Raw genomic sequence first — 19,915 nt, forward strand, 5'->3', positions numbered from 1 at the left:
GATGGCAGAATGTGATTCTGTAAAAATAATGACCGTGTTTCCAAGAAAATTCCTAGATTACACTAAAAAGGATGGAGGTGGGATGCAGTACTTCTACAAATCACGTCCCGTACATGTCACTGCCAATGAACTCTTAAATCATTCTCCAAAATGCTGTCTGTATGTTTTCTGAAATCTAAGCCTGACACTGATACACATGGTAAATCTTGGTGATTTCCATGGATGCCCTACACTGAGGTGACTCACGGCAGCCTGACGAGCTCATCCCATCTCAGTGGGCTAAGTCCCCTTCAGCAACGGTGTGGCAAAAACATTAAAGAGTGGACACCTTGCCACAGACCAGAAATCCCACAGCACTCAGCAATTAAACAGGAGGAAACACAAGTTTAGAAAACAATTTTATTAGACAAATTATTTAGACAAATTATACACAGAAAGCTCTGCCACTTGTAACTGAGGCCTCCAAAAAGTGTTTTGTGTATCTGTATAATAGGCAACACATCAAAATAGGCCTATTTTAAATATCGTACATGGTTAACAGGTTTTTTTTTTTTTTTAAGAGCTAAAATCACTGCAACATCTGGTATGTCCCTAGATAGTTTGTTGGAAATATTTTTTTTTTTTATTTCACTCAGAAGTGTGCATGAGTTCATGAATGTTACAAGGGGGAAGCAAGTTGTGCATGCTTTTAGAAGCTTGCTACCCTGGAAACAAAATGGCCTTTTGCACGATAAGAATTTGTTCTGCCTTACACAGTAGACAATATTTGAAGATTTAGTACAAAAAACAGTGACAGTACAAGATGCTCCCCCAGAACAGAATTAGCATCAAAATATAATAGATCTGAAGAATATACCTTTTAATTTATCCTAAAGCAAATCACATAGGCTGATTCCTATTAATCCTAGCCAAAGAATGAGTTAGGTTAAAATAAGTGTATGGTTGCATTAAAAACCAAACAAAAAAACTCACAGGATAAACTGCTTGCTTTCTACTTAACCGCGTTTTTAGTTTTAAGGATTACAAATTGAAAGCTCTTCCTACGTTTCTAACAGGTAACAGTGTTACTTTAAAAAGCTGGTGCCAAAGTAGGCACTGGTTTTGCTCTCACTGCTGTTCTTTCTCTTGTTCTATACAGTTGGCACTAATGTAAAAAATACACAGCTCCTCTAAATCTAACTTAACATAGAAAGGGTTAAAATGAGTGCCTGTTCATATTTTTTTTTCCTTAGAACAATACGTGATTATAATTAAGGCCACATCTGTATTTCTCAAGGGCTTTTTTTTTTTCTCCACTAACACCATTATTGTATTGATCAACTGTACTGATTTGGAAGATAATTTAATAACCTTTGATCTATGTTTAAACTTCTCTAGAGCTATATTAGTTGTTAATGAACGTGGTATACCTAAGAGAGTGTTCCATCTGTCTAATCAATTAAAAGTAAAATTACCAAGGTTAGCCTTATAGAATGCTCAATAGCCAATGCAAAACCTAACCAAAGGCGTTACATCTAGGTACAAATGTTAAATTGCCCCGGATGTTCTAATAAAAAAGTATAAAATATGCTCTGTTGGCAAATGATGCAAGTCAGAATAACATTAAAGCAACCTGTCTTTTCTAAATGAAAAGACCCCCTGCACTGTACATCTTTCCTGTATACAACATATTTTTACTAAAGCTTTATTAAATCAATTGCAATAGCAACGGCTGCCATTTTATAGCTATATATACATGTATATATATATACATACCTGTGTGTATATATGTATATATATATATGTATGAGATACTAATTTATTTAACACAACAGAGGCTTCTGCCATATGATACAGTTTACTGTACATAAGAAAACCTTTTAACACTGTACAATCACATAAAGGTCATATGCACTGTTGCAGTGCAAAAGTAGATTTAACTGTAGTCTTTACTGGCATAGTAATGGCTTTTTGTAATCCTACAAAATTGCATTCTTCTATTATGGGGCCTGAATGATCTTTTAACTTCATTTGTTTTGCTTTCATTTTTTTCCCTTTTTTTTTTTCTTTTTGCCTTTTTTTTTTTAATTTTTCATTTTTTTTAGACTGCAGGGTTTGCCTTTGGTCCACAGTTAAAAGGACACACAGCAGTGGAGCGCTGACTGGATGCAGCAGAATACATGAAAAGGACTTAAGTTATTGCAATTATAGTAAAAAAAGGCGATGGGGGAGGAGGAGCAAATGCCCTTCTGTAAAGTAATCCTTAGGGTTTTTCTATGCATGAATTGCTGCACGTTTCCTATATTTAAAGTATATGAAAAGCCTGAAGTAACCAAAACCTAACATGGTGATAAACCAAGGAATAAGTGATTCAAGTAGTAAAGAGAATAAAGGGAGACAGAGGAGACCAGACTGAGAAAGCAGAGAAGAGAAGGAAGAAGCGTTGTTACTAATAATCCCGATTCTTAAATAAAATTTAAAAAAGGAAAAAAAATGAACAGAAAATAACCCCCAAACAAATAAAAAAAATCTCTCAAAACCAAAAAACAAGGAAAAGAAAAAAGGTTACATCCATGTTAGTCCCACAATATTACAGCAGCTCCTTGCAAAGGGAGTCCTAAAAAAGAAACAATGAAGAAACTTGGTCTGATGTTCAGATGGAGGTGCCTCGGTCTGGGTCACTACCGATATTCAGCCCCAGAGTAGGAGTTGGTTGGTAAGGGATAGATGACATTGTTTTGATGGGGCTTCTGAAAAAGCCACCGTTGGGTGCCCTGTGCCTGAAAGGGCCAGTTCGGTGCTCAGGCACGCTGCCGAAGGAGAAACCCGAAGCGGCTTTAGCAGACAGCGTGCGGCTCAGAGTCTGGATCTGTTCTGGTATGAAGGTGGTTGTGGTGATGTGAGTGTTTCTGAAGTCACTGATTTGCTCCAGTGCCTGACGCGTGGGTAGAGTGTCAATGTCCAGTGGGGTCAAGTCAATCGACGAGGTGGAGAACTGTTTATGGGGACTGTCATCGTCTGTGCAGAGGCTGTTCACGCGCCTGTGGAGGTGCTCCAGGTCGATCTCCTTGTCGTCCTGGGGAATGAGAAAAACAAGAGGCACTGCTCACCATCCCCATTTGTGCTGGGTTGAAGCTTCACAGTGTGATCAGAACTGCTGGGGAAGTACAACGCACAATTAACTATGGCTGGCTGTTAGCTGACGGCATCTCTGAACGTCACCAGCAAACATCCCCACTGCCTGAAGCTGCGTGGGCTAAGCCAAATGGAGGCAGACCCTTACACCACGGCTGCCGTCAAACCCTGAATTCAAACAACAAAACTCCAAGTGCTACCGGTCGTTTTTGGTCAGGAAAAGCCAGGCTCGAGCTAGGTGGGTTGGACTAGCCACAGCTGAATAACAGTAAACTTTGTGCGTGAAAGCAAAGCATAATCTCAAATGCTGGGATGATGCCAGTTCTTTGACTCCACAATAAGGACTAAATTGGATGTCAACATGGGAGGCTCTAAGGTTGCTGTCTTTGTCAGCAGTCATCTTCTCAGGGCTTAAGGAAGGGCTAAAAACATCTCAGGTTGCTTTTTGCCTTTATAATGTAAATTGCAGCATAGCGAGGTTGAACTTCTAGACAAGAAATCCAAGCACTGGTGACTCACTGACATCAAAAAGAAAGGAGTACACCAGGCAGTTTTAAATCATGATATCAACAGAGGGATTAACTCTGCCCTCACCTACAAAGAAACATTTGCATCAGTTCTGATAGAATTATGTTCTTGTGGGTGAGAAGAGAAGGCAGTCTGGGGTATTTAGTATAATAATTTAGTATAAATAATTATATAATTTATATATATATTATATATATAATATATATAATATAGTATATATTAATAACTTAGTATATATAATAATTTAGTATAAATAATAATATAATATAATATATATAATATAATAATAATTTAGTATATATATAATAATTTAGTATAACAGATATATAATAATTTATATATCATCCCTCCTCTTACTTCTGTCCCTTTTCCTTCTTAAATCTCTCCTCCCAGAGAATTCAGTTAAACAGATTTGTTTGTTATAATTGAGAATTTAAATGCATGGAAGTTAAAAAACAAGAGAAAATCCTGGGTGACACAATAAATCACCTGTATTGTACATATATGTTTTTAAGCTTAATTTAAAGCAGTATTAAGTATACACATACAGGGATATTCCCTCAGTCCAGGTAGCACAGCTCATTCAGAACAAAAATCAATTTCAACTAACCTGAAAATTTACCTTAATCTCTGTGAAATCTACTGGCTCTTCCAGGCCACTAGAAATATCTCACACTCTAGGACCTCACAGAGGATAATTGGGCAGCCGATAGATGTGCACTGATGACTTCCAGCCTTGATAACCGCAACTCAATGACTGGCTTGATCCAGAGCTCCCTGAATCAATGGCAAACCTCCTAGTATACCGAATGGGCTTGAGATCCCTCCTTTGTCTAGGAATGAAGTCAAGCACTCTGAAAAAGTCCACACCTAGAACAAACTGCAGGAGTTCATCTACTTAGCAAAACGGATCACCGAGTATTTGCACTGGTACCACGCTGAACACAGAGCCCAACTGGAAGGAGACTGAGAGGCCAGCTCCCTTCCAGGATTTTATCCTCTGAGGGCAGGGACAGGGTAACGAACTGGGGGAAAAGGGGCAGGGAAGGGGCCATCAGGGATCTCCCAGGAACTGGATGATTGCTGACTACAGAGGCTTTGGTTTGAGCTCATCACGGGAGGGAAAAAACGCAGCGCTCATTTCTCGGACTTAGCTTTCTGTCTATAGTTTATTCACAAGTGGACATAGACATGGATGCACATAACAACCACACAGGTGACACCAAAACCAAACGCATTCACCAAACGCTCTCTCCTAAAAACTTTGGAGCTGCATATGGATGCAGGAGAACTGGGGCCGCATCGGAATCTAAAGAAATACACAGAGGCTCCGTTAGCATGTGCAAGTCATGACTATGTCTCTGAGGGACAATCCTAATTTTTTTTTTGTTGGTTTTGTTTGTTTGTTTTTAACTTTGAAAAACATACAAACACTTTGTAATTTAAAATGTCAACCAATAAAACATTGTCTTTTCATAACTTCTGAGCCTCTATAAGTTACTCAAAATATTCCTCTTTCTTCTCTTACAGAGATGCATTTGGGGCTAGGGTCAGACCAGTGAAAATATATAAGTGGTGATATTCTCCCATGCTTAGCCCACAACCCAGTCTCCACCCAATCGATACACCAAAACAAGACCCACTCACAGTAAGATTGTGCATATCTCCATAATATGATCTTTCCTCTTCTCTCTTGTGTGACCAGTAGTGAAATATTCAGCAGTTTTCACATTTAAATTATCATCAGGCTTCAGAGTCAACATCCCATTGAGATTACTGGGGCGGTTCATACTTCTCTCAGAGCTACCGTTTAAGGCTGTCTGCAGACTCAGGCAGACATCATTGAATGGATTACTTCTGGTACGCGACCGAAAAGTTATCTTCGCAACCATAAGACATTTTTTTTTCAGTATAAATGCTTGCATTCTGGAGCACAAGATGGCAGCCACCAGGAAAAAGGGTTGGCTTGCTGACCACAAACTGGCCCAATCTGACCCCCGATTCTGGACTAGTGGCCTGGAAGAGCCAATGGATTTCATGGAAGCTAAAATGAATTTTAAGAAAGTTAGTTAAGATGTATTTCTTTGCTGAATGACCCCCACATCCAGGATAGTGGAGACATTCAGCACATATGTCCACGTTAAACTCAGTTTTGAGCCAAGCTTTTCAATTTAGCGTTGAGATGCAATTTTAAATGCTAAGCTAATGACCACGTAACAAAGATCAAGGAGGCCAAATTATACCATTTGTGGAAAGTATACACTTGATTTTCTCTGCATTTGAAAATTGAAATAGCAAATTTTATACTTATATAAAATACCCATGTTGGTTTTTTTCTTTATGCTGGCTTTTTTTTTTAATGTTTCACACCAGATAAATATATGGTTTCCGTTCCTGAAAACCCAATTTAACAACTAGACATTCTTTTTTTTTTTTTTTCTTTTAAGAATGGTCTGGTCCAGATCTTGAACAAAAAAAAAAAGCTTGGGAATTAAAACAGGCAAGAAAATATTAAACATATTCTAACATTAGTGCCAATGCTGTCTAATTAGGTAGTGTAGTTAATCCTGCCTGATTACACAGCATTAGATTAGCAGGAATAAACACAATGGAGAAACTGCAGAGAAGGTGAGACCACTGCACACAAATTAACAGCAACACCCCACAAGCTACACAGATGTGTCTAAGCTACACAGATAGAAAAGCTATAATTGATAGTGCAACATTAAAGCGCATACTTAGGTTTAGCTTTGGGTACTGCCGCCAAGTACATTTTAATAACTTTTTTACCCTAATGTTTTTCTAGTATTTTGTAGTGCTAAAGACTTAATTATGAAGTTAAGAAATTTGTTGTAAGACCACGTAAGGCTCAGATGGCTGGTAAAGGGACAGGTAGCTTGCCACGGGAAGGAAAGCATTACACATGCAGGCGTAGAAGCAAACTCCTCTCCGGTGTAAAATAATGTATCTCCCCGTGGTCTCTGTCCAAGATTTTCTGAAACAAGCCTGTAGTAGGTTTCAGAAATGTCTGGCCTGAATCTGAAAAATCTAATGTACTCTTGCTCCCGGACTTCAGATTAAATAACAAGAACTGAAGTTCATGGAAGTCTCAAGAGGTTAACATTTCTGAAAATGGGGACAAGCTTATTTAAGAAGTTAACTGCTGATTAATTGGCTTAACTTTGCAAATCTATTTTGAAAGACTCAGCCACTGAGCTTAGGGGATCTATTTTTTTCAGAAGGATCCAAGAAACCTTTGAACATACTAGTGAGAATTAGCTCTCACCAATGGGAACAATGAACTGAATACTGATGTATTAATAATGTACTATTCTACAAGTAACAGTTGTGTTTTACTCAGAATAGTTTCATATTTATACATCATCAATATACTTTTTTTTTCAGTCACGTTTTTCTAGAAAGGATAGCTAAAGAGATTTTGAGGAACAACATTTAGCTTAAAAAAATCAGGAACCTCAGGAAATTTTTCTGAATTTGATCCCCCATCCTCTCTAATGCTATAAAGTCAAGGCAGCAATCTTTAGGGTGCATGAAAATTCCCCAGGAGAAATGGAGGGTCTAATACCTCTTTTGATGGAACTCGGGAGCCTTTCCTTTTATTCCACCACGTTTCCAACATTGCAATGAAACAGGATAGGACAATCCCAGCAGCGAGGATGCAGAAAACACCTGCAAAACTTTTTATGTCCAGGGCACCTCCTTTCTGTTTGGTATCCACAGATGAGTAAAGATCACATTGACCGTTCTTTGGCCACCACTTATGCTTCAATATGTCCATGTCGCCGTTCTGCTGCAGTTCCAAAATCCTTGAGGAGAAAGCACAGAGTCAGAGGTTACAGTGGATCAGTGGAGGTGGCACCTGAGAGTGCGAGGATGTAATCCAACTACTTGCAACCTTCCCATGTGTCTTGGAAAGCCAAGCAGCTGATGATCCAGACAGACTGATTTAGCCAGAAAAGAAAGCCTGAATATGGGGTTGCCTGTGAGACTGAGCTTATGGATAGCTATGCTCCACTCTAGAGACAGGAAAGCACATACAAGTCACTCTCTCCTTTTAAGACCCTTAATGAAAATGCTTTACTTAGCATATTGTATTTTCTTAAGTAGCTTTTACTATAGACTATGTCAATTACCTTTTGTAGAGCATTAGGTATTTGACAATATATAGTTTGCATGTTAATTGCTGGAGAAGAGACATTTCAATCAAAAAAAAAAAAAAAAGGAAAGGAAAATACAGTTCAGATGTACCAGAGAATACACATTACCTTATTGTAAATGGATCTTTATCAGGTTACCTACTTGCTGCTTTGGAACCATAATAGAACCGCATTAGTTGCAGCCAGTAAAGACCTAAACTAGTCTTGCTCAACAGGAGCGTGCGACCTGCTGGTAAGCAATTTCCACAGGAAGGTTCTTTGCTGCAGAATTGACTCGTCCTTGCACCTATGTACCCAGCCCACTGCCAAAGATCTACCGGGCAGCTCGTAAGGCCAATGTGTTTAGGTAGACTTGCTGTGGGATCAACAGTCTGAGAGATGAGAATTTTGTTTAGAAAAAGATTTTCATATTTAGTTAATTTATTCCTGAGCAGAGTGTGTTTTTTTTTTTAAGCATTCAGAAGTGACAAGAGTAGCAGCTGGGTGCATCTGGTTACCCAAAATAAAAAATCCAACAATCACACTTAAAAAGAATAAAACAGGGAGAATGTTTTCCTTCATGTAATAAATTTGTTTTTCATTTCAATGTTGGAAGGCAAACAATTACTTGTGCAGTCATTTGACACAGCATGCAAAAAATCCAAGTGCACACAAACCAGCAGAGGTCTGGGATGCTGCTACCAGAGGCTGTACTGCATGAAAGTGGGAAGAAAAGCGGTCCCACTGACTCAGGGCTGCCATAACAGCTCCATGCAGTGGTCTGCCTCAACCTCAGAAAAATACAGTATTGTGAAAGGGAGTTTGAATGCACCTCAGAAGTACAGGGCAACGGCTCTGTACAGAGATCATTCAGTCTCTAATGCCGCTTGAACAGGTAGGCATGTCAATGAGGCCACTACATTTTCTGTGGCACATCGAAATAACCCTATACTTATGCTGTGGTCCTACCAGGAATAGGAGACTTCACACAGCCATCGGTAACTTAAATCCCAGCACAGCTCTGAAGTGAGTTTCTGCTTCCTACCTAGGAGTACACCCCATGGCTGAGATCGTGACCTGTTCAGAGGGGAACTGCTTGTCCACCTCTGCACTGTACCAAAGGGAGCAGTGCTCTTCAGGAACAGACTGCAGGTGATGTGCATGGCTTTGGAGATGCCAGAATCGCCTTGTTTGCATAGCTTTGTGTTTATAAGTGGGACAAATTCTGTGCAATGCCTGCTGACAGTACATTGCTGAAGGTCCAGCCTTTGAGAATGGTGAACAAGGTCAGAGTTGCCCAGGCTATATTTCAAATTCCCCTAAATCCAATGTCAACTTAGGGAAGCCCCATCTTGAATCTTCCTGAGAGGACCAGGAAAAGTTAAGGACAGGAGGACTCTCCGTTCTGTTGCAAGGGACAGAATAGGTGTTATGAGACATCCATGTTCAGAGGAGCTTTGGAGGCATAGGGGACCATATGCAGAATTGCTGTCATCTCTGCCTACGGTTGCCTATTGGGAGCATGTAGGGAAGCTGGAGCCAGACCCAGTAACAGGAAGAGATGCAACTGGGACAAACTGGAACATGAGCAATTCCAACTAGATAAAAGGAAAATGTGAGAGGTCAAACTGGAAGAGAGAACTTGTGGCATCTCCATCCTTGGTGATATGCAGAGGCCCACTGGGCAAGGCCCAGAGCAACCTGACCTAACTAGACCTGCTTCAAGCAGACAGCTGGGCTGGAGACCTCCAGAGGTCCTTTCCCACCATAATTACTCCTCTGTGATTGCAAACACAGTCCATACGCTACTCCCTAGCACGGCATACAGTGCTTACACACTTAACTCACCGTAATTTTGGTCCTCGCTGCCCTAGTATCCTGCATTAGGACTGACGTGGGTATTTTGGCCCAAATATTCCAGTCCATCAGGTCAGCAGGAGCAGCAGATAGTCAGTGCAAAGAGAACACTTCGTATAAGTTCTTATGAAGTAATGGAAGATTTTTAATTTTTAATGCACAATCCAAACATGTGGCATATGTGTTCTTATAGAGTTACAGCACTATCTACACAAAGTGGTAACAAAACAACATTATGGGGCTTATTTCTCCCAGTGGCAGCTCTAATCCCTGAGCAAGGCTATTTTCTCTTTTATTCAGTCAGTAATAGAATGAACCATCCAAATGATTGCTCTATTCTCATTAATTAAATGATTCTTCACTTGTCAGTATAATTCCTGATTACAGAAGACATCTTTTCGACAACAGGCATTTGCATAAAGACATTGAACTTTGGCTTGTTCCTTAACAAGAGATTTATTCCTAATTGTACTCCTGTTAATTATTGGCAATTTTCTTTATGGATATAACATCTAAGTTCAATTATTTACAGGAAAAAAAAAAAAGAAGCAGAAACCAGGGATAGTAATTGTATCATTACACAGAGAAGCTTGCGGAATGGAAAGCCTTGTAAAACTGCAGCTGAAAACAGATGCCGAGAGATAAAAGACATATAAAGAGAAATTATAAGAGCGTAAATATCTAACTGTATTAACTTCATACAGAGAAAGAGGGAGACTCCGCTTCTGTCAGACTGAGTAAACACTTTGTTTCTGAACTCACCCGTCTGTGGAACCAAAATAACAGTTAACACGTGAAGAAGATTTAACACGGGCAACCTGTTCCTAGTTCTGAAACTTCCTGGTTTTGTAGCACCTTTTCAGAAACGAAAATCATACTTTCCTGGACATTCCATGAAGAACAAGAGGAGAGGTTTCTCGGCAGCCTGCAGCATGCGTCCTGCAGCCGTTCCCCACGCGAGGGCACTCTTGCCATAGCAGTGCGGCGGCTGAGACACCCGTGGGTGCCCTTGGACAGTGTCCTCAGGTACCCGTGGGGTGGCAGACACCGCAATCCGTTCGCTATTTGATTTTCAAATTTCATGACTGACTAAAATAATAACGCGTTAACTAAGCGCTCTGAATGATAACGATGCGGTAAATGCTATAATTCCAGCAAGTGCCTCTTCTCGCAAGTCCCGGATTTTTTACAGCTGAACTTTTCCTCGACAGCCTTGGCTCCTTTGCGCCTGCTGTACTGGCACGGAGCAGTATCGCAACACGTAAGCCAGCAGCAAGAGTGGTGGAAAGTGGGATGCATGAGTGCCTGCTGCTTTGAAATACCCTAGTCTTAAAAAGCTTACAAAAGCAGCCTGTATATTGAAATAATCTGATTTGTTCGAAAAATATGACCTTTAAAACCTGCTTATGGATAGGGTGCGGCTCTTAATATATTTCTCTCTAGCATGCAAACTGTTACCGTAACATTTTCACGGCAATGACATAAAATTATGAAGCTGCACAAAAGAAAATGTCTTCATGCACGTTAACTATTTTGGCCCTGAATTCGCAGTGCTAAGTGACGTCTCGCTGATATAAACACAGAAAGCTAAACTGCCTGTGGTTTCCCAGTCTGACAGGGCTGTGAACAAATCCAACTGAATCAATGGGAATAGGGCCGGATGCAACTCGGCAACTACACGCTTTGCTGCTGGCAGTGAAATGTAATTACTCCTGCAAAATACTCACAGTTTAAAAATCCCAACCTATTATGATAGTAAGGTGTCACAAATGCTACAGAATTGAGACATTTGAGACAACACTGTTTTTAAAAATTTTGTTTCCTTCCTTTCTGAGTTGTCAGTAGCAAGCAAGAGGCACAACAGGCCGTTTACAATGAGATCAGAAACGCCAACACATGGTCTGAGATGTCAAGGGATACTGAATATCGGCTTCCTGCACCAGGACCGCGTTATGCAGTGGGATAGCCTCACCATCGGTACTGACAAAGAACAGGAGATGATGAGGTGCTACTCTGGCTCTAGGCTCCAAGACTGGGCGCTGCAGAGAGGAGGTGCGCAGAGGTGTGCAACGAGTGTCTACTGACAAAAAGGGGAGAAAAAGTAAATAAATTAAAAAAAAAAAAAAAAAGGCAAGCTATTGGTGTACCTCAGTGGGCTGTGCCTTGGTGGCCCAAGCCAAGGTCCTAGCCCTTTTGCTAGCTCCTGGGAGCTCAGAGAGGTTGCGTTTGGGAGGGCTCCATGCCTGCAGATGGGGCCGGGTGGTTAAACGAGCTCAAGTAACTTCTCCCGTGGCTAGCCAAGAGTCAGACTTCTCAGGCGGAAGCTCCACACCAGAGCTTTTCTAACAACAACCTGGTGCCAAGTCTTTGTAGAATTCTGTTCCCCTCTCATATAACAAGATACAAAACTAAGCTGATTTGACCATCCTTCAGTTACCAAAGTAGACAGGTAGGAACCCACAAGGAGAGGTTTTTTTTTGTTTCAGTGAAGTGACTGCCTAAATCTTTCTTATTCACGGCAATGACTGGAGTGCTGCCAACTCCTACTGCATCTCCCTGAGCGGGCTTTACATTTTGGCAAAGCACGGCCTCCTCTCAGTGGCAGAGCAGCTTTTGCAGGTGCCACCTGCAAGGTTGGCTCAGGGCTTCCCGGAAAGGGGTGGCTGCTGCCCGGCCAGGCTTGATGCCTGGGGAAGAGGCAGTCCCAGCCATGGAGAGGAAAACAAGGAGAGTAGGAGGCAAGTAGGAGGCTCTTTGGGGTCCTTTCCACCTCTCCCCTTGCCAGCAGCACGTAAGGTTTCACTGAGACTGATGAGTTTTCATTATTTTGACCTTATCGTTGGGGCCTTGTGGGAGATGCACATGATGCTCAAAGCCTTGACTTTGATGCTGTCCCCCAGTGCCAGCAAATATTTTCATTCCCCAGCTGCCCGACAAATCACGTTTGGATCATACTACAGCCATGAACTGTTATGAAGCTGCTGAGCAGAGAAGAATTTATCTGTACTCACCTACAGGAGGGGAATATTCCTGTGTGATTTTGTCTTGCCCAAATGCACAGAATAAAAAGGTAAGGAATGGTCAGAAATAAAACTTAGAAGTGTTTATAGAGCTGATGGGAAGGTGTTCATCCAGAAATGACTGTTTGCCCAGCACCAGCTGCACTACCCTAGACTAGGGAAGGTAACTGCACTACCCAGCTGCCATCCCTAGACCTAAGCCTAGAATTAAAAGGGGTATAAGATCATTGAAAAATAAAACCCAGAGATGAAGGAGGTGTAGGAAGGTGTAGGCCAAAAGTAGCTGTCCCGAGGTGAAAAAAACAGGGTAGCAGTGCCAATGCCTGCTCCCAAGTAGACTGAGGTGATGTTGGGAGAGCTTGCAAGATGAGCAAAGCACCTGGAGGCAGAGAGATCATTGCTATTCCAGTCCTTTTGTTGACTACAGGTCTTGATATCTGTAAAGAAAAATGCTGGTTTTGAAGAGGCTATTTTCTGGGGGTTTTGTTTTGTAGGTTTTTTTTTGCAGCTTTTTTTTTTTTTTTTTTTTTTTTTTAGCCAGTGTTTTAATAAGCTGCCAGTCACAGGCTCCATGTGAGGAAATTTTTCAGACCAGCCAAATGCAGCTTGGGCTGCCAGATTAGAGGAAGCCATGCTCCCCCTTCACCCGTTCCCACCACTTAACCCAGCAAAGGAGTGCCCCTTGGTCCAGCTGTGAAGCCTATTTTCAGTATAACATTAGTTTATGAGGTTGGTTAGTGCAGTATCTGTATTCAGAAGTACTGTTTTCAAACCACAATGTGTTTAAAATCCTGGATGGGAATGGATCTGGAAAGCTTTAACTATTATAACCAAGTACCTAGGAGATAAAAGCCTTTGAGATATTTTTAAACGTCAGATTTCAGACACAAAGCATATTACTGTGATTTGATCTTCAGTCTCTGTATTTATCTGTCTAGCTTCTCTTATTCTGTCAACAACTCGATTCACCAAGGAGATGGCTTTAAAGTATTGATCTGAGTTCTTTATAATCTGAATTGTGATATTTAAATCAAGCCATGTAAATCATTAATTTAAAAGAAAAAAGAAAAATTTTTGAAAAAAAAAGAAAATTTTGAAGGCTTTAGTTTTCATTTTCAAAGGCTTAAAAAAAAGCACTGGACAGAGTTTAAAAAAAAAATGAGAGAATCAACAGCCATGTACTTTGTCGTCTTTGCTTTTGTAAATAGCAAATAAATGTCAAATACGCAAACGCTGCCTAGATCTCTTACTTTAAAAATGGGCTATTCTAGACTGTCAGTTAACAGGACTTAATGCGACTGATACATCTTCTGTTTCTCAAAATATGGATGTAGGTAGTTTGTATAAGAATGAGCCTTTGCACTGCCTGAAGCATAACTCCAAGTAAAGATGATAATTTCCAGATTCTTACACTAAAATGAAAAATCTTTTCCTGCACCTAATAACCCAAATATCACACTGTGCTTAAGGATGATGCTGACATTTTCAAAGACCACCCAAAGTGTTCCCTTTCCAGCTGCAGACATGCTCTGTGTCTCTGTGGGACTTGTCATTTTTTCCTTTTCAGCTCTCTTGCATCTTTTTGGCTTGCTTTCATTCTGCCTGTTATCAATTCATTGGAGCCCAACTTTGATATTAGCAAAGATCATATTGTCGTAGCTGTAATGAGTGCTTGACTTTTAAAGGTAGCATAAACATATACAATATATAAAAACTAAAGTTCACTAGTCGCCACAACTCTTAAGATTAATCATGTTAGGGATTTGATTTCTCATGTAATTGCTTCTTAGCTGAAGATGAGGCTTGCATATTCATTCAGTGCTAGGTCAGGTTCAGTGAACTCCTCATTTATTTATTCTTCTCAGAGGACATCAGCAGATGGTCTAAACAGATTAGTTAAAAAGTTGTTCCTTATGATCTAATTTTTTAATATTTTTTTTTCCTTAAAAGAAAACACTTTAATATTTCACTTTGGTGTTTTCTTAATGAAAACTTTTCATGTTTAGTTTATCACTTTGTGTTAAAAAAAACTCTGATAATGAACTAGGTTAAATAGTAATTGACACAAGTAAGTGTCTGTTTGCATCTCACTCTTGAAAAAAACAATAACGAAGTGAAACTAAAGCACTTTTTTTCAATTGTGTACTTTCTCCTGCTAAACAGCAGAGCAGCTCTTAACATGGCTTCTTAACCAGAGGGCTTCTCAGGCAGGGGGCAGTTGACAAGTGACACTGGAGGAAATGTTTGGTCAGGTGAGATTTCAGGGAAAAGATATCTAAGAAGCATATGGGGACTGAAAGGGCACTTTCCAAGCTTCAGTTTTTGTCTAATTCAGGTATCTTGCACTGATGCAGAAAAACGCCGCTTTTGTCACAGCTGAAACAGAAAGGCTGGGTTCCCAAGTGTGTTCTGCGTTGGTATCTGCCATCTATAAGTTCATGGTGAAACTTCTGCTGACTGTGGACATTGAGGCTTCGTGATTTTGTGTGAAATCATCAATTATTCCGGTTTTGAAAAGAGCTACTGATTTGCTAACATGCAGCTTGGGACCTGCAAGTCAAGTCCTCACGTTGTATGTATGTAATCATACTGTCTCCTCGTATAGTCAAAATGTCATTTATGACTGCCTCCGGTGCTGCACAAGCATTATTGTAGTGGACAGTTTGAAGAAAGTCTAATTTTAGGAAGGAGCGCTATCTCTGTTCCGCGGCAATCATGTGCAACATCGCAGCCAATCTTTGCATCTCAGAGACAACGTTGTGGAAGCATGGCAGTTAGCAAGACAGCCTTTTCTGGTGCAAATCAAGGAGAGGAGATGCAGAGCTGTGCCAGCTGCAGGAAGCACATCGGAGTTCGCTTCGTTCTTCTGCAAACTCCGCAAGCTGTCCCTGCCTTCACTTGCATGGACTTGCTTTTGGTTTGTGGTAATGAAAACAAGAGGAAAATTAGGCCCCAGGCATTCATGTGGCCATGAAGTACTGAATTTTCATAAGGCTTAGTCCTTTTTCAAGTAATTTTCTAAAAGAGGACTGGAATACAGGTAGTGCATAGGAACCAATATACCTTGAAAGTACATTGTTTTAATAAGGCGTAATAAAATTGTCAATATACCATGATTCACCATAATTAATTAATTTGGTGTTTACCATAACAGCACTGAGCTTAATAATTCATTATATTTATGCAACTGTCTGTAGATGTTCTTTTGTCAATTAGGATTTATAAATAGGTATTAATACTTTTATCATTGCTTTTTTCTCAGCAGAAAAGGTCTGCATGGTGAAAGGCCAGTTAAGCTAATCTCAACTTATTTTGTATTAAAAGTAAGCAGAGGGTCTTGAATAACTTGATTTTTGTCTTTAGGTTTCTGAGTTGTTAGTATTTAGCAGAACTGTGCTAAATATAAAATTACTATGAAGCCGTCCTTAGAAAATTCCATCACAGTTGTATAATAGACATAGTTAATCTCTCATTTCTTTTTGCTGCAAATGCTGTTTCATTTACGTTTAACCTTCTGTATTTGAGAGTGTGCATGTGAGTTTAACAGATTTAAGTAAAAGGAAGTTAACTAATTTGAACAAAGTGATACTAATTTATGGGATCCAAGTCATGAGTACTGCATTTTCTGAAGCTAATGGTTTATTGCTGAGCAAAACAGAAGGTCACCTGCTTTCTCTCTTTTAATATTGTTTGATATGCAAATCCTTAATGCTAAACAGCAAGCCTGGCTTACTACTGCTTCTTCCATCATATCTAGAAGGTGAGATGCTTATCCTTGTTTCTGTGCACTGACTTCCTAGCAACAGCAGCGTGGTGCCAAGCGTTGCTGAACGGCAGATCGGAAGGCAACTGCCTGCCTGCCCTCGTGGGGCACAAGTTAGTTGGGTTTAAATCTGCTTGGAGCCCTCTCCAAATAGTCCTTTGGACACTGAAAGTGAAAATGTTTAAGATCTCATACATTATATCAGTGCTTCAAAATTTAATTCATTACTTTGATCTGTTTTCCCAAGCAAAAGTGTTTCATAGAAGAATCATTTCTAGAGACACCCCCAAAATACTTTTCCTTTAAAGCCTTTCACAAATCATACTAATGAATACTCTTCAAATACACTCATATCAGTATAATGACCATCTGGGGAAGCCTAAGGAATCACCATGATTCTGCCTAGAAAATTATGACAGTCCCTGCCAAATTTACAGGAGACACAGGAGAGTGAACTCAACCATCCTTAAAAAAAAAAAAAAAAAAAGATTTCTTACACTAAATCTTGCAGTTTGAGAAATGCTACTCTTGCTGTTCAGGCTAAACATGTGTCAAACCACACTTTTTGACACAAGCTTGGCCCAAGATACAAATAGATCTGTGTGAGATGGGTACCCCTGGAAATACTGCCTAGGGGCTAGCTCTGCTTACTTTCCTTTCCAAGGTGCATCAGGTAAGCCTTCCTCAAAGACATATGAGATGATAGATTTCTCTACCTTGATGAGCATTCAGATCTTTTAACCTCCCCTGGGTGCAGAAGGAAATGATGAAAGATAAGGTAGTACAACTTTGCAAGCAAAAAAGCTGCCCGACTTCCTGGGCTACGCTCAGTCTGCATGCAGCCCTAACTGATGTGGTACCGTTGCCTTTCATAACCGTGTTGCTCTTATGTGTGGGGAGATAAGCTAGGAATTGGTCTAGCCCCTCTTCTTCACCAGACTTAGCGATTACCTTCAATAACGCATCAGCGTGCCAGACTGCCAGCCCTGTGTATGTAGGTTTCCTCCTGACAGGAGAGCTTACTGACAGATTTTGAAGACGGGCCGTCTTTCAGCACCCTTGTAGGACTGCTGGCAATACAGAGAGGTGCAGAAGCCTGGCACAGAAACCCTGCTAGTTACTGGGGGTTACAAAAGTTAATAATTGATGGTTTATTGCCCACCTTCCACTGTACGTGTGTCCCAAGGGACTGCAATCTACTTTGCATGATAGGAATCGGGGCTTTAAGCAGCACGGTGTTTACTCACGGGGTCATGCTACAGGAGATTTCCATATTAAGGAGAAGTGCCTTGATAAGAACCGAGTGCCATTCAATCTGGATAACAATCTGCAGGAGGACTGAGTGTTTATTCTGTTAATAAAGGCATCTCCCTGGTAACGCTGTGGTTTTTCAACAGCCACCACCAGCCAGCTTGGCTGTATTCTTGTCCCCCAAACTTTGCCTAATCCAGTCCTCTGGTCCCTTCTGCACTGCAGTAAGCAAGGGCTGAACCTGTGCACGTGCGTAATGGTACTTTTTTTGGCCTCTGGGTTTTAGTGCTTTGGAACAAGGCGGCGCAATCCAGACCTACCACCGCTTTTGCTGCTGGGGGAACCAGAGCAGAAGGAAGTGGCAGGGTGATCTAAAGCTTCACATTTCACCTCATACCTTTTTTCCCCCTCAAATCTAGGCCCATGTTATTCACACAAACTTGAGGGATGTCATGTTCTGTGCAAAACAAGTTTGTTAGACAAAATACACATGCAGCAAAGCCACTAGCATACCTAAGACTGCTGCCAAAATTTTCAGGCCAGGCAGAAGCAGGAAGAAATAACTGCTTTTCTGTGCAACATAACTGTCCAGGTCAGAACTGAGACTTTTCCATAGAGTAAGAACAGTAAATAAGAGAGTAAGAGTAAGTAGAGCAAGATTAAGTTCTTGCCTCCCACAAGAACATACCCCTTTTATGCCCTATATTTTTACTATTTCATATTGGAGTCTCCAATGATGACATTCAACAGTAAACACACAGAAGCATAAGTTAGAAACAAGGTAAACAGGAAAAGTTTCAAGGAGTAGTTTAATTTCTAAATTGAACATTTAGAAAAACTAAAATCAACTTCCTGACAGAACAATAGTACAATCTGAATTTTTTTTTAAACTCCAGAATGATTTTAAAGCAGTTGACATTGTGACAAAATGTAGTGATTTTCATGAGGAATTCTGCCTTCTTTCACTGTGTATCTTGATTATCAAAGTTCACGTCGTGAAACCAAGTAACTTTCTTACATTCCATTCTTAAAAGTAAGCAACACAATTCAGTATTTATTTTTTCAGTCTCAAAGCCCCTAATTGTTTCTCAATGTTTGAGGGTTTTTCTGTGTTTTTAGTGGTCTGTTTCTCCCCCCCGCCAATCTATTGATAACTGACCTGAAGATTATATTCCATTCAGCTCAGGGGAGTACGAGACATACAAAACGTAAGTGTGCATAGCAATGACAGCGCATGTCATTTGTATCCCAGAAGTGTTTTACAGCTTGACCAACCAAATCTGCAATTACAGGAGATGCCTTGAAGCAAAAATCTTTCATAGTCAGCCAGGCTGGATAATGGGCACACTTACGCTCTGTTATTGTACCTACTGTCACTTCTTTTATAAAATGATTAATCTCACTTGCAGTTATGTAATTTCTGCCATCCAATTCTCAGAGGAAGAAGCTTGGGAGCAAATATGCGAACCTTTCCTTCCTTCTCCCTGTCCTCCCTCTCCAATCGGCACAGCCCATGGAGCAGCTTCCTGCATGGGCGGCTGGGCTGGGCTTGCTCACACGCTTACGACTCCATGCCACAGCAGACTGGTGTGGTTCGCTACTACTGACAGAAAGCAATGCCAGGGTTTGCTGTGTAGTATTACAAAACGATTCCCATAATTTTCCTCTGCTTTGTGCCAGATAAACTGTGGCCGAAAGAAGTAACCCCAGAAATAAAACACAAGGTGCTCCTAGGTGCTATTCTATCAACTCCCCTCTGCAGAATGCCAATGGCTTTGCAGGGAATTTAACAATTTTATAGCATTGGCACTGAGATTCAATTTGGATAAGCCGGTGAGCCTGCTCAGATGATCTGCGCATATCTTTTTCAAGATCAAGGGCATGAGGTCAAATTCTGCAGCTTTTTGATAGCACAGAGAAGTGAGCTCCTTCTTTCTGCCAGAGGCAGATCTGAGCGCTGGAGGAGGGCTCCCGTGGCTGCCCCGCTGCACGCTGCTCAGCTCAGAGCACGGGGCAGGTTTGGCAATAACCAGGTTCCATCAGAGAGCTTCCCTAGCAAGATCTGATGAAGTCAAAAGCAGCTTTTTGGAGGAGAGGCGTAAGAGAAAGAGAGCCATATGAAAACGTAGTCTCCCAAGTTTAGAGGAAGAATCAGGACTATCCTGGCTTCTCTTGAAAAGTTGTCTGGCAGGAGAGATGGAAGTGTGAGTGGCAGGATATTCCCA

General features: G+C 40.7%; 1 protein-coding gene across 2 annotated transcripts in view; it reads right to left on the bottom strand.

Moving 5' to 3' along the window:
* Positions 1 to 394: 394 nt before the first annotated feature.
* Positions 395 to 19,915, bottom strand: part of GRID2 (glutamate ionotropic receptor delta type subunit 2) — a 739,921-nt gene continuing 720,400 nt past the window's right edge. For both annotated transcript variants that reach the window (XM_086746417.1, XM_086746416.1), the window contains 2 exons: positions 7,229 to 7,469; positions 395 to 3,055 (listed from right to left, as the gene is read on the bottom strand). In XM_086746417.1, coding sequence (XP_086602543.1) covers positions 2,633 to 3,055; positions 7,229 to 7,469 — 664 coding nt within the window. In that variant the 3' untranslated portion in view covers positions 395 to 2,632. The remainder of the gene's footprint in view (positions 3,056 to 7,228; positions 7,470 to 19,915) is intronic.

This window comes from Chlamydotis macqueenii, chromosome 4 (assembly GCF_036417535.1).
Source record: "Chlamydotis macqueenii isolate bChlMac1 chromosome 4, bChlMac1.mat, whole genome shotgun sequence".
In the NCBI taxonomy this organism is placed as follows: domain Eukaryota; kingdom Metazoa; phylum Chordata; class Aves; order Otidiformes; family Otididae; genus Chlamydotis; species Chlamydotis macqueenii.